This window comes from Chanodichthys erythropterus, chromosome 3, assembly GCF_024489055.1.
Source record: "Chanodichthys erythropterus isolate Z2021 chromosome 3, ASM2448905v1, whole genome shotgun sequence".
Lineage (NCBI taxonomy): Eukaryota > Metazoa > Chordata > Actinopteri > Cypriniformes > Xenocyprididae > Chanodichthys > Chanodichthys erythropterus.
The window spans coordinates 47,784,944-47,797,960 of NC_090223.1; the positions used below are offsets into that span (position 1 = coordinate 47,784,944).

General features: G+C 43.6%; 2 protein-coding genes across 3 annotated transcripts in view; one reads left to right on the forward strand and one right to left on the reverse strand.

Annotated features, from left to right (window-relative positions):
- col5a3a (collagen, type V, alpha 3a) overlaps positions 1 to 13,017 on the reverse strand; it is a 217,600-nt gene that overhangs the window by 200,340 nt on the left and 4,243 nt on the right. The window contains exon 1 of one of the 2 annotated variants that reach the window (XM_067382580.1): positions 7,103 to 7,151. The exons of the other annotated variant lie outside the window; for it this stretch is intronic. The gene's annotated coding sequence lies outside the window, so the exon portion shown is untranslated. Of the gene's footprint in view, positions 1 to 7,102; positions 7,152 to 13,017 lie in introns of those variants that run through there. 2 annotated transcript variants of the gene reach the window in all.
- Positions 1 to 13,017, forward strand: part of notch3 (notch receptor 3) — a 32,137-nt gene that overhangs the window by 15,229 nt on the left and 3,891 nt on the right. Inside the window, exons 8-32 of the mRNA XM_067382577.1 lie at positions 117 to 302; positions 1,263 to 1,376; positions 2,642 to 2,755; positions 3,972 to 4,205; positions 4,296 to 4,406; positions 4,654 to 4,846; positions 4,938 to 5,083; positions 5,303 to 5,536; positions 5,625 to 5,777; positions 5,878 to 6,106; positions 6,812 to 7,013; positions 7,132 to 7,288; positions 7,378 to 7,562; positions 7,696 to 7,828; positions 9,347 to 9,601; positions 9,695 to 9,807; positions 9,931 to 10,463; positions 10,539 to 10,865; positions 11,137 to 11,285; positions 11,392 to 11,617; positions 11,712 to 11,802; positions 11,910 to 12,078; positions 12,210 to 12,514; positions 12,604 to 12,751; positions 12,840 to 12,937. Coding sequence (XP_067238678.1) covers positions 117 to 302; positions 1,263 to 1,376; positions 2,642 to 2,755; positions 3,972 to 4,205; positions 4,296 to 4,406; positions 4,654 to 4,846; positions 4,938 to 5,083; positions 5,303 to 5,536; positions 5,625 to 5,777; positions 5,878 to 6,106; positions 6,812 to 7,013; positions 7,132 to 7,288; positions 7,378 to 7,562; positions 7,696 to 7,828; positions 9,347 to 9,601; positions 9,695 to 9,807; positions 9,931 to 10,463; positions 10,539 to 10,865; positions 11,137 to 11,285; positions 11,392 to 11,617; positions 11,712 to 11,802; positions 11,910 to 12,078; positions 12,210 to 12,514; positions 12,604 to 12,751; positions 12,840 to 12,937 — 4,805 coding nt within the window. The remainder of the gene's footprint in view (positions 1 to 116; positions 303 to 1,262; positions 1,377 to 2,641; positions 2,756 to 3,971; positions 4,206 to 4,295; positions 4,407 to 4,653; positions 4,847 to 4,937; positions 5,084 to 5,302; positions 5,537 to 5,624; positions 5,778 to 5,877; positions 6,107 to 6,811; positions 7,014 to 7,131; positions 7,289 to 7,377; positions 7,563 to 7,695; positions 7,829 to 9,346; positions 9,602 to 9,694; positions 9,808 to 9,930; positions 10,464 to 10,538; positions 10,866 to 11,136; positions 11,286 to 11,391; positions 11,618 to 11,711; positions 11,803 to 11,909; positions 12,079 to 12,209; positions 12,515 to 12,603; positions 12,752 to 12,839; positions 12,938 to 13,017) is intronic.

Consider the following 13,017-nt stretch of genomic DNA (forward strand, 5'->3'; position numbering starts at 1 on the left):
TTATAACATTTTGTATGGCTCCCTCTCTCAATGATTCTTTTTGTCTCTCCCTCATCTTTGTCTCTCTCAGTAGAGAGTAAATTTTAACTGACTTCTCTGTCTCTCTCTTGTGCCAGGTGCCAACCCCTGTGAGCATTTTGGGAAGTGTGTAAACACAGAGGGTTCGTTCCAGTGCCAGTGTGGACGGGGCTACACCGGTCCTCGCTGTGAGATTGATATCAATGAGTGTCTGTCCATGCCCTGCCAGAACGACGCCACCTGCCTGGACCGTATCGGCGAGTTCACATGCATCTGTATGCCTGGTATGTCAGTGTACTTGACCCTTAGCTTACACAGAGATGCTAAATCTGCTTCCGATCAATGTGGACTTCCACAGTATATTACTATATAGAACTACTTTGGAAAACATGCAAAGTTCAGAAGAGAAGGGTTTGTTATGTAATGTCGATTGGGGAGGCGGGGAGGGTAATTCAATTGAAATAGAAGTACTCAGTCCACATGGGTAAGTGACAGAAACCACAGATCAGTGCTGGCTTTGTGTCTTCAGCACACACGTTTGGTAAAAACTTGTACCCTGCACTACATGCATCTTTAGGTTTTTTGGGGAACTATACAAATCGGTGCTGGGAGTGGGGTGTATTGGGCAATCTGGGAGAGAGGGGGAGGAGTGTGCAGTGAATTATAATGAGATCTTGAGTGGTGGGAATGGAGTGGAACAATGGGGCCCCTCTGTGCTCCGTTCCTCGCCCTTCGCACATAGAGAGAGAGCAAACTTTTTCCCAGCACTCTCATCCCCTCCCCCCACTTCTGCTCGTACCCCTTTCATTTCCACAGACACCTCTTCTTCCCCACCCTCCTTATCGTCAACTTGGCCCTGGCTCACGTGGAGGGGCCAATTCTTTCTGATTCCATGCCGCCGTCAGTGCTCTGGCCCCGGCCCACACTCTGTTTCACCTGAATGGGGTGACACACAAGAGCAGCACTCTGCTGATTATAGAACATGTGTGTTCTCAATGGAGAGATGACCACAGGGCATCCTGTGGACAGTAGGGTGTGGTGCTTCTAGTCAAAGCAGGGGCCTCAGTTTGCATAGACGGAGCAATTCTCCATTTCCTTGGAGACATGAACTTGCTGTAGGGTGCAGTGTAACAGAACAACTCAGTGTGTCTGTGGGCCCCTGTGTTGTGAGAAACTGCAGTCCGAGATCGGTCTTCAATGCAAAGTATTAGAACTGTGTTTCACTCTGGTTGTCTCTCTATCAGGCTATCAGGGGAAGTACTGTGAGGTGGACGTTGATGAATGCGAGAGCAACCCCTGTGTAAATGACGGCATCTGCAGAGACATGGTTAACGGCTTCACCTGCACCTGTCAGCCAGGTATGAAACATGTAATTTTCCCAGCATCACCAGCTCAACAGTATGTATGCAGAATTTGCTTGTGTGGTCACTTAATATACAATCTCGATTCATGTAATATCAGGCTAAACCCAGCTTTGCCCCCTAGCTTGATAGAGTTTTTGCGTAATTACTCATTAGAGTGAGGTCTTTAGCACTATGCAACTGCGTGCACAAACAAAGACACCATTGTGGCCCCTCTACACAAGCACCCCCCCTTCCCGACGTGTCCATAAAGAAGGGACAGCAGTCTCACCCGTCTCCTTATGCATAGAGGTGGTGGGGGGAACAGCAGCCCTGCTAATGAGATTCTTTTCCATGTCCGCAATTTACATCTGGGGCAGACAACCCCGCACCCCCCATTTAGCTATTGAGCCGGTAGCGTTTGTGCAAGGAAAGGGGGAGGGCCACTGGCCTTGAAGAAAACAATTCTAGCATCTCCCCCATCTAACCTTCTGCCCTAGGCATCAACATAGATCCCATCATAACACTGTTAATCAACACAACACCCTCTAAAGATGCAGAAATGAACATTTATGTGGGGCCCCAGCCATTTTTTTCATACTTACTAGAGCGTTTTCCCAGACAACGGATATCAGTCAGTGTTTAAAGCCCAATGCCCCCTCACAAATGCACATTTTCCAGATAACCAATTTTAATTGCAAAAAATGTTGATTAACATCTGCCAAAAAAATGTATAAAGAGATAGTTAATAGCATAGTTTTTAATAATTGCCCACATGCTATAATGCACAGGTCAACTATAGAATATTATATATATATAAATATATATAAGTTTATATATATATAAATATATATAAGTTTATATATATATAAATATATATAAGTTTATATATATATATATATATATATATATATATATATATATATATATATATATATATATATATAAACTTTCAACGCAGTCCAGTCCAGAGTGTGGTGGTTGAATGCAGAACCTGGACATATTTTAAGACTCCAGCTTTTGCTTCAACTCAAATGTTTTAAATTTGGGTTCTCAATTGATGATATACACGACTGAGATCATAAATTCAAATCTTTAACTCCAAAAATTTAAGTGAACCTCAATTGAAAACTTAATTCCACTTTGAATTATCCAATGTGCAGGCATTTACAACTAGACCGAGCACTACTGCCCCCAAAGCTGAACCTAATGACCCATCAGTGTGTGGAACTCACCTCTGCTGCCTCAGACTGACCTCTAACCTCTATGTTTGCCTGTCCCAGGGTTTACTGGCACCATGTGTCAGATCGACATTGATGAGTGTGCCAGCACTCCCTGCCAAAATGGAGCCAAGTGCATTGACCGTCCCAATGGGTATGAATGCCGCTGTGCTGAAGGTAAGCTGCTTAATGAAGATGTGTGTATGATTGTGTGTGCCTGCTGTGTGAGAGTTTTGTGGATCCCTTCAGGGTTCAAAGTCAAAATCATCATTGCTGACTACATCCATACACCTGCCTGTAGTGATCTCAGGGTCAGATGCTTTACTTCATGTTTCTGTGAACATACTGCTGGGCATACTGACGAAAAGCCCCAAATCCCCCTCCTCTGCCCTGCAGACCCCAATGTCACAGGGTCACCAAGGCCGACAGCTGCTGATGTTGGGGGTTATGCTCAGTCATCACCCCGACATCTGTTCATCTGTAACCCGCAATGCATACCCACACAGCGACGTATGGCACAACCAAAGCTTTTCACAAAGTTGTGCCTGTAGGAACAGCTCTTTTTCTGGGATTGATTAGCATGAGCTTTATGTACAGTATGTACCGCATATGTCTCTTGGCTTTTAGAAAGCAGAGATGTAGAGTTTGTGTATCGTCTGAAATGGCCTGCTGTTTGGTATTCTCCGTGCTCCAGTTCCCCTCTGCTGAGCTGTCCCGTTAGCTGGGACGCAGGGTATTGTCCTGCTACTCGAGGGGACAAAAGCAGGTCTGTGAGGCCTGTGAAGGGCTCTCTCACTTTCTCTCTCACTACTGCAGCCCAGCCCTGCCCTGCTCCTCACAAGGCTGCTGCCTTGACAGCCTGTCGGCATGGAAACCACGGGAACAGAGACTCCAAACTGTAGAACCTTTCACAAGAGAGAGAAAGAAGGAAACGGAGGTAGCAGACAGAAAAGAGAGAAAAAACTAATCGAGACTGGGGAAAGAGGAGAGATATTTTCAGACCAAAAAAGCAGGGGGGCAGTCTAGGGGGTGCTGGATAAGAAGGATAAAGAGTACAAGCGAAACCGAGGAAGTATTTACACCCCAGACAAAAACACAAATACAGGGCATTGAATCACAGTGATCATGAGCGGACGGTAGGAAAATGGAAATACTATGAACGAGGACAATGCAGTTTTGTCTCACCTAGCTTGTGCAGTAATGGTCTGCAAAGGGGAAATTGTTCTTGACAGGAAAGAACCACAAATGCAAGAACCTGTAGAGCAGCAGAGACTCGATGTAAATCTGATACCTCTCCAATCTCTCCAACTCACTCAGCCCTTGAGATGTCGGGCTAACAGAAAAGCACCATTCTCTGCTTATTCACTCTAACGCTTCTCCTCTTTGTCCTCAGGGTTTGAGGGAAGGCTGTGTGAGAGTAACATCGATAACTGCAAGCCTGACCCGTGCCACCATGGCACTTGCATAGATGGCATTGCCAGTTACACTTGTAACTGTGATCCTGGCTACACTGGCTACCGCTGCGAGAACCAGCTCAACGAGTGCCACAGCAACCCCTGCCAGAATGGCGGCAAATGTGTGGACCGAGTCAACAAGTATATCTGCCAGTGTCAACATGGCACCTCAGGTGAGGGATGATGTATTACTAATTCACCTGTATTAGCTATATTCCGTTTTTTGCGTTTCATATTAAAGAACGTTTTTGCTTCCCACACAGGTACCAACTGTGAAATCAACTTTGACGACTGTGCTAGCAACCCGTGTGACTACGGAATCTGCAAAGATGGCATAAACCGCTATGAATGTGTCTGCAAACCTGGCTTTACCGGTGAGACCCCTATTTTTTTATATACATTTTAAATACCCCCTTGAGCTTGCAAATTCATGGAGATACAGAGGAGAAACCTAAGCTGTCCTTGTTGCTGTGTAATTATGCAGTTAATTACTGAGTAATATTAATTGACATGCTGATTACACAGGTTAGTTGCTTGTAATTATGCATAATTTACTGTTGTTTCTATACATGTAAAATAAAGTGCCACCGAAACCTCATTATAAACTTCCCTCCCTTTCAGGACCTCAATGTAAAGATGAGATTGATGAGTGCCAGTCAAACCCCTGTCGCAATGGAGGGACCTGCGTAGATGATGAAAATGGCTTCCACTGCCAGTGCCCTGAAGGCTTCCACGACCCATACTGCTATTCACAAGTGGATGAGTGTGCCAGCAGCCCATGTTTGCATGGGACCTGCAGGGATGACCCTAATGGGTAAGGCTCCATTACAACCTTTAAAACCAGCAGGAAGTAAATAAATTGGGACTTGTTTTGAGTGTGACTCTTGTTTGTATTGCTCCTGCAGCTATCGGTGTGACTGTGAGCCTGGATGGGTGGGTAAGAACTGCGACATAGACCGAAACGATTGTTTACCCAGCCCCTGCCAGAATGCAGGCACCTGTATCGACCAGCTCAATGGTTTCACCTGCAAGTGTCGGCAGGGTTTTAGAGGTGAGATATGTTACATTAGCTCAGTATGTGTATTAGAATAATAATAACAACAAAAAGAGATTTTATTACACATTGTTCTACCAGGAAGAACAGACTGTCCTCTCGTATTTTATTTTCAACTTCTGAAAAGGGTGTAATGTTTCCCTGCAAGTTCTTAGGAATTTCACTGCTTTTGCCAGTAGCTACATTCTGACAGCTGTCTTTCACTCCCATCCTCAGGTAACTTATGTCAGGTGAACATCAACGAGTGTGCCTCCAGCCCATGTCTAAATCAAGGCACCTGTGTGGATGGAGTCGCCAGTTTCACCTGTCTCTGTGAGCCACCTTATAGTGGTCCCACCTGTGCAGAACTGCTCACACCTTGCTCTCCCAACCCCTGTGCCAACCATGCTTCTTGTGTGCACACACCCGACTACCTGGGCTACCAGTGTAACTGCCAACCTGGGTGGCAGGGTAAGTCACTAAGCGCATTCTGATTGAAGTCTATAAGAATTGATTTTGCTGAAGCATGTCTTAATTCTGAGTGTCCTTCACATCACAGGTCAGTTGTGTAACAATGACATAAATGAATGCACCTCTAACCCATGTAAGAACCGCGGGTCCTGTACGAATACTTTGGGTGGCTACGTGTGCTCCTGCCGCGCTGGCTACACTGGTCCCAACTGTGAAACTGATATCAACGATTGTTCACCAAGTGAGTCAAATCAAACATAAACCAAGTTTTTATTGCAGATCATAGAAACCTTTCCTCTGCATGATTGGCGTGGTCTAATGGTGTTCTCAAATTCTGCCAGACCCCTGTCTGAATGGAGGATCCTGTACAGATGGAGTGAACTCATTCCGTTGCAGCTGTCTGCCTGGCTTCACAGGGGCTCGCTGTGCTACCGAGGTGAATGAGTGTCAAAGCGGACCTTGCAAGAACGGAGGCACTTGCACTGACTATGTCAACAGCTATACATGTACCTGCAAACCAGGTTTCACAGGCCTTTTTTGTGAGACCAACATACCAGACTGCACTGAAAGGTAAGACATGAAGTTGCTCATAGCTTACAAAAAAACACTGTAGTAGGGCTGCTTGATTATGGATAAAATTAAAATCACAATTATTTTTGGTCAATATTAAAATCACGATTATTGGTGGCCGATATGATCTTACTTCAAGTCTTATTTCACGATTAGTTATTTTAAATATCTGTGAAGTTTCAAAATTATCGATACTTAAAAACTAATGCTAGGTTAACTAATGTAAGAAAAATGTCTTTAAAATAATTACATAAACAGTCAGCAATACAGTAAGAACAAAAGAAACTAATTACAAACAAAACCAACAAATAAATACAACAGAATAAAACTAAATAAACTTAACAGTAGTATTCAGATAAGCAATAGCCTTTGAATAATCAAACTGTACACATTAATTATAGATTAATCCTTATTAAAGCTACATAAGTTATTCAGTCAAGATCTGATTTTTTTTTTACAACACTCACTTATTTGGCTTATTTGATGTTAAGTTTGGGCTTTAAGGGAGGAACAAAAGTGCACCGCTGTGAAGGAAAGGACGGTGCATCGGACAGAATGCGGAAGCAGCACAATAATCGTTTTACTTTGATTATCTTGTTTTCATAATAGTTGGAAGCCAAAATTGAAAATCAATTACAATTAATTACAGAGCCCTACATAGTAGGCAAAGTAGCTTATGAACAAATCATCTTCCCTTTGTTTTAGCTCCTGTTTTAATGGAGGTACCTGCACTGATGGGATCAATGGCTTCAAATGCACCTGCCGCTCAGGATTCACTGGAGATTACTGCCAGTATGAGGTGAACGAGTGTGACTCTCAACCGTGCCTTAATGGAGGAGTTTGTCAAGATGCCTTGGAGTCATATCGCTGCTCATGTCCGAAAGGTTACACTGGCCCTCGTTGCCAGGTAATAAAATATTAGAATAGAATAAATAATAAATAAATAAATTAAAAGATAGAATGGAATCAATGAAAATAAATTGTAAAATAAATTACAGATTTAAATGTCTTTATCTCTCTTTTAGTATCCAGTTGATTGGTGCAGGCCTTCTAACCCATGCAAGAATGGTGGCCGCTGCAGACAGAAAGATGCCTCCTTCACATGTGACTGTTTGGGTGGCTGGTCAGGTCGTTATTGTGACATCCCAGGAGTGTCCTGTGAAGTTGCAGCCAGACAGAGAGGTATATAGAAATGGATGTGAATTTTTTTGACATATACAATTTCACTATGATCTTCTCCTTATCAACGGTCCACACACTCTCACACACAGGTCTCCAGACAGATGAGCTTTGCCACCATGGGGGACACTGTGTCAATACTGGTAACACGCACTACTGCAAATGTCCCGCAGACTACACAGGCAGTTACTGTGAGTCCCAGTTTGACCACTGTGAGGACAAACCTTGCCTCAATGGCGCCACCTGCAGGAGCTACATGGGAGGATTCACCTGTGATGTAAGTCATCTTACCACTGCTACAAATAGCATATACTATCATTCATACTAGTACGAGGCCTAATTAACTATAGAATATGAAGAACTGAAGATATTTCAGAACAGATGTTGGACTGGATCTGTTTTTCCTGCAGTGTATGCCTGGTTATGAGGGGAACAACTGCGAGAGAGAGGTCAATGAGTGTCAGTCTCATCCTTGTCAGAATGGAGGAACCTGCATTGACTTGGTGGGACATTACATCTGCTCCTGCCCTCCAGGAACACTAGGTAAGATAAAAATTTTAAAATTATGGTGTAAAATATACCTGAATCAAAGAGTCCTTTAGCCTCAAGTCCAAAAATCAAAATATACACTTCTCCCATTACAGATTTGTGCAAAACTTTTGTGATTATTTTCTAAATGTCGATAAACTAATTGTGAAATGATGGCATCTATGCGGCTAAAAAAAAATTTTTCCTCCCGCGATAAGTCATTCCAAAAATTATGGCAACAGATGTTAGTAGGTTTATATCGCAGTCACTGCACTACCCATTATTTTTAATCGAAGGAGACATAGGCGTGTTATCCAAGCATTAATGGCAGGGAGAGCCCCTTATACTTGGGAGCGGCCACATATGAGGTGTTTCTCCCTCCTATCTGCTTCGAAGTCTTGATAAATTGTGGCATTTCTTTGTTGTTAAGAATCCAGTATTCCCATTTCTTTTGTCTTTTATGAGTTTAATAAAGAACTCTGTCTTGTCTTCTGTCCAAACATAATGCGCCATCTTTAAAGAATGACCGGCTTTTACGTTAGTCAGGTACAGTTACAGCAGTTTTGTGAAATATCCCTTTTTCGAATTGGCTGAAAAACCACCTCATGCGAGCGAAACAACTTTTTTTGTGATTATATGAGTTTTTGCGAAATGTAAATGTTTCCATTGGCTGCATTTTCAATTAGCAATGGAATGGAAATGCAGCTAGTGTCATGTGATCCTAAAGAAATCATTGTAATATACTGATTTTTTTGCTCAAAAAAAACATTCCTTATCAATGTTGAAAACAGTATTAAAAACAATATTCATTTTTTTCAAGAAATCTTATTGTCCATGAGCTCTTAATGGTAGTATCCATAGGCTGAAATAATGTCACTGTAATGTAGGGCTGAGCGATATGGCTGAAAACTGTTTCATATCGGTCGATATCGATAATTATTGATATTTTTTATGACCCATTTAAAATAAGGACCAGAAGAAAAATATATTACATGTAGCTTATAAACAAAATTATTTAATGATAAAATATTTCCTTATCTTCGTGAGTGAGCGAAGGTGAAAACTTGCTGAATAAAACAGGCTTTAACTGTGACGAGCAGGGCGCGTGAGAGCCGTGAGAGAATGGCGCAAGGCCGGTGGCGCGAGTGATAATGAGCATCAGCTGCGCGTTTCATCGGTCTTGCGCCATTCTCTCATGGCTCTCGCCTGCCCCTTTTCAGCGAATCTTTGAGTCTTTGCCGCATTGGAATTAAAAGCACGTCATTGATTCTCCATTTCGATTTTAGGTTTACCTCAGAAGCAGTTTGCGCGTCTTTGGTTGCTTGGTAACAGACCTGACAGTTGATTACCGATCTCGATGGAGCGGTTTAAGATATGCTTCTGTAATAATGAATTTGCGAAGAATAAAAAAATATTGAACGTTATATCGAACACATTTTTTATTGATATCGAACACGTGTCTATCGCGATACATATCGTTATCGTTTTATCGCCCAGCCCTACTGTAATGTTTTTATTATGACCTTTTCTTAGGGGTCCTTTGTGAGATAAATGAGGATGACTGCTCAATTCCCTCATGGCCGCGGGGGACACCCAAGTGTCAAAATAACGGCACATGTGTGGACAGGGTTGGAGGGTACAGGTGTAACTGCCCTCCAGGCTTCACTGGAGAACGCTGTGAAGGAGACATCAACGAGTGCCTTTCCAATCCCTGCAACCCTTCCAACAGCTTAGATTGCATACAGTTGCCCAATGATTACCAGTGTGTGTGCAAGCCAGGCTTCACAGGTGAGGGATGTCTGAAAACTGAAAAATGTGTTGGTGAGGTACATATGCAAGATTGTGATGTGTGTCTAAATACTAACTTCATTTTGTCTTCAGGACGAGGGTGTCAGAATAGATTCAGTGTGTGCGAGTCTCAGCCCTGTATGAATGGAGGAGTATGCTCTGTGTCCGGCAGCTCACCGCTGGGATACACTTGCACCTGTCAGTTTGTGAGTATTCAAGCCTTACATGACATAATGTATCAAGTATATCATTATCATGCGTTTCCATTTTTACTGTACTGTATTAAACTTCAAAAGTAACTATTTAACTCCTCATTGTCTCTTTCTCAGGGGTACGCAGGTGCCAACTGTGAGAGGAGCATGAACTGCAAAGAGCTGCCTTGCTACAATGGTGGCAGCTGTACTCTCACCTCACGAGGTGCACGTTGCACCTGTATTCAGGGCTTTGGCGGGCCGCTGTGTCAGCACCGCAGCAATGAGGGCTGCTCCTCCAAGCCCTGCCGCAATGGAGGCTTGTGTACAGAGGAAATTAGCTTCCCTTTTTTCCACTGCCAGTGCAGCAACGGCTGGACAGGCAAACGATGTGAATCCAAGGAAACCAGGGTTATGCAGCCGCTACCACCTCTTTGCCCTATTGATGAATGTCACGTCAAGGCCAATGACAGTGTGTGTGACAAAGAATGTAATTTGTACGCCTGCCGCTGGGATGGAGGTGACTGCTCTTTGGCTGTGAACCCCTGGGCACGCTGCACAGACCCTCGCTGCTTGCGGCTCTTCAACAACAGCCAGTGTGATGAGTTCTGCAACAATGCAGAGTGCCTGTTTGATAACTTTGACTGCAAGAGCAAAGAGAAAGTGTGCAAGTATGTCCTTTACTATTTTATCATATCTTAGGATCATTTATGATGGTCTTTCTCTAATACACTCTCTTCCCTCAGCCCCATCTATGCGACATACTGTACCGACCATTATGCAGATGGGCTCTGTGATCAAGGCTGCAATACTGAAGAGTGTGGCTGGGATGGACTGGATTGTGCAGGGAAGATTCCAGAAGATCTTGCAGAAGATGTGCTGGTTATTGTAGTTCTTCTGCCTCCAGAGGAGCTGCTAAGGACACAAACTGCTTTCCTACAGAGACTAAGTGCAATCCTCCGCACTACATTGCGCTTCCGCCTTGATCAGAACGGAGAATACATGATCCGACCCTATACAAGCCACAGGACACTCATTAAACGAGAGCTTAATCCTCAGAAGGAGGTTATTGGGTAAGTTGTGGTTACTGAAGTAAACAATGAAATTTCATTTACCTTTGTACAACAAAATTCTGCAGTCAAAATGCAGTCGTCGCACTAGGAATGTTGTCCCTTCTAACTGCAGATTTCACATCGGTTTTTTGAACTTTGAATACATGAATTTGCTGTGTTGACCAATTTGAAGCTGCTTAGTTTGGAAGTGCTTTGATAAAAATATTGGCAATGGACCTTCTTTGTCTGCTAATGTGAGCACCTTTACAAATACTCTTTGGCTCCGCTGCAGGTCCATCGTATACTTGGAGATAGACAACAGGCTATGCTCCCAGAACTCAGATGACTGCTTCCGCAACGCTGACAGTGCTGCCGAATACCTGGGTGCTCTGTCTGCTTGTGAAATGTTGGATTTCCCATACCCCCTTAAAGAAGTGCGCAGTAAGTATCCACACTTACACCAACTTAACTGCTGACTTACATTGGCCCCATTGGTCCAGCTGCCTACTTTTAGCAATTTTATGATCATTTGCCAATTCTCTTTCAGGTGAAAAAATTGAAGATAAAGATAAGATTCCCGAATGGGGTAAGCTACTACTAGTAGGGGTTGCTTCCCTATTCTTGTTGGTAATCTTGATGGTGGGTATGCTGATTGCCCGCCGCAAACGTGAGCACAGCACACTCTGGTTCCCTGAGGGCTTCTTCCTTAAGAAGGAAACAAGCAGTAACAAGAACCGCAGAGAACCTGTGGGCCAAGACTCCCTGGGCATGAAGTGAGTCGCTAATGCAGTATTAGTGCAACTGTCAGTATACTTCATCAAAATATCCCTTTCATAGGCACTAATTAGCATTTATGACTCTTTGCAGACACATGCCAAAGACAGTGGAAGAGTCTCTATTGGCTGATCACAGTGACCAGTGGATAGACACAGACTGCCCAGAGGCTAAAAGACTTAAGGTGATCAACCATTTATTATTCCTCTTTCAATGTATAGGTGTATGCATCAGTGAAACAGTTATATATGTGAATGAACAGCCTTAATATTATCAGCTTTTTATGTACAGGTGGAAGAGCCCAGCATTCTGTCAGATGTTGAGGATGCAGTTGACAGCAGACAGTGGACACAGCATCACTTGGCAGCCGCAGATATCCGTATGCCACCTTCCATGGCTCTCACACCTCCTCAGGGAGAGTTTGACAGTGACTGCATGGATGTCAATGTTAGAGGCCCTGGTATGATATGTTTGGTTGTCTACTCTTGGTCCTTGGTTGGATCCAGTTGCCCCCCTTATTGGTGGCTTTGCATAGATAAACTTCAGATTACAAATTTATTCAAAACATTTATTAACTATTATTTCATATAGATGGCTTCACACCCCTGATGCTGGCATCCTTCTGTGGAGGTGGGCTAGAGCCAGAAGTGACTGAAGATGATGACTCCGATGAATCTTCAGCCAACATCATATCTGACCTCATTTACCAAGGAGCATCGCTCGCAGCTCAGACCGATCGCACTGGAGAGACCGCTCTGCACCTGGCTGCACGCTACGCCCGAGCTGACGCAGCTAAAAGACTCTTGGATGCTGGGGCTGATGCAAATGCACAGGATAACACAGGCCGCACACCTCTGCATGCAGCTGTAGCAGCTGATGCACAGGGGGTTTTCCAGGTAAAGTCACCTACAATCAAATACATGTTTGAACATGGTCTATTGAAGCAAAGTCAGAGCTGATATATCCCATATTCATGCATCTTCAGATTCTAATCAGGAACCGCGCCACAGACCTAGATTCACGCATGTATGATGGCTCCACTGCTCTGATCCTTGCGGCCCGTCTGGCAGTAGAGGGCATGGTGGAAGAGTTGATCACCTGCCACGCTGATGTCAATGCTGTTGATGAAATCGGTAAGCAAAAAAGAAAATGAAACAACAGAGTTTCTGCTCCAAATGTGAAGTTTCATTGATGGTTGCATATTACGGTTTCTCTCCACAGGAAAGTCAGCTTTGCACTGGGCAGCAGCAGTCAATAATGTTGAAGCTACAGTTGCCTTGTTGAAGAACGGTGCCAATAAAGATATGCAGGACCTCAAGGTATGCAGTTATGTACTTTTGAGGGGTTTGAAGGCTTTCATAATATCTATGTCAGCCATGTTGTTAATTTTTTAATCTAT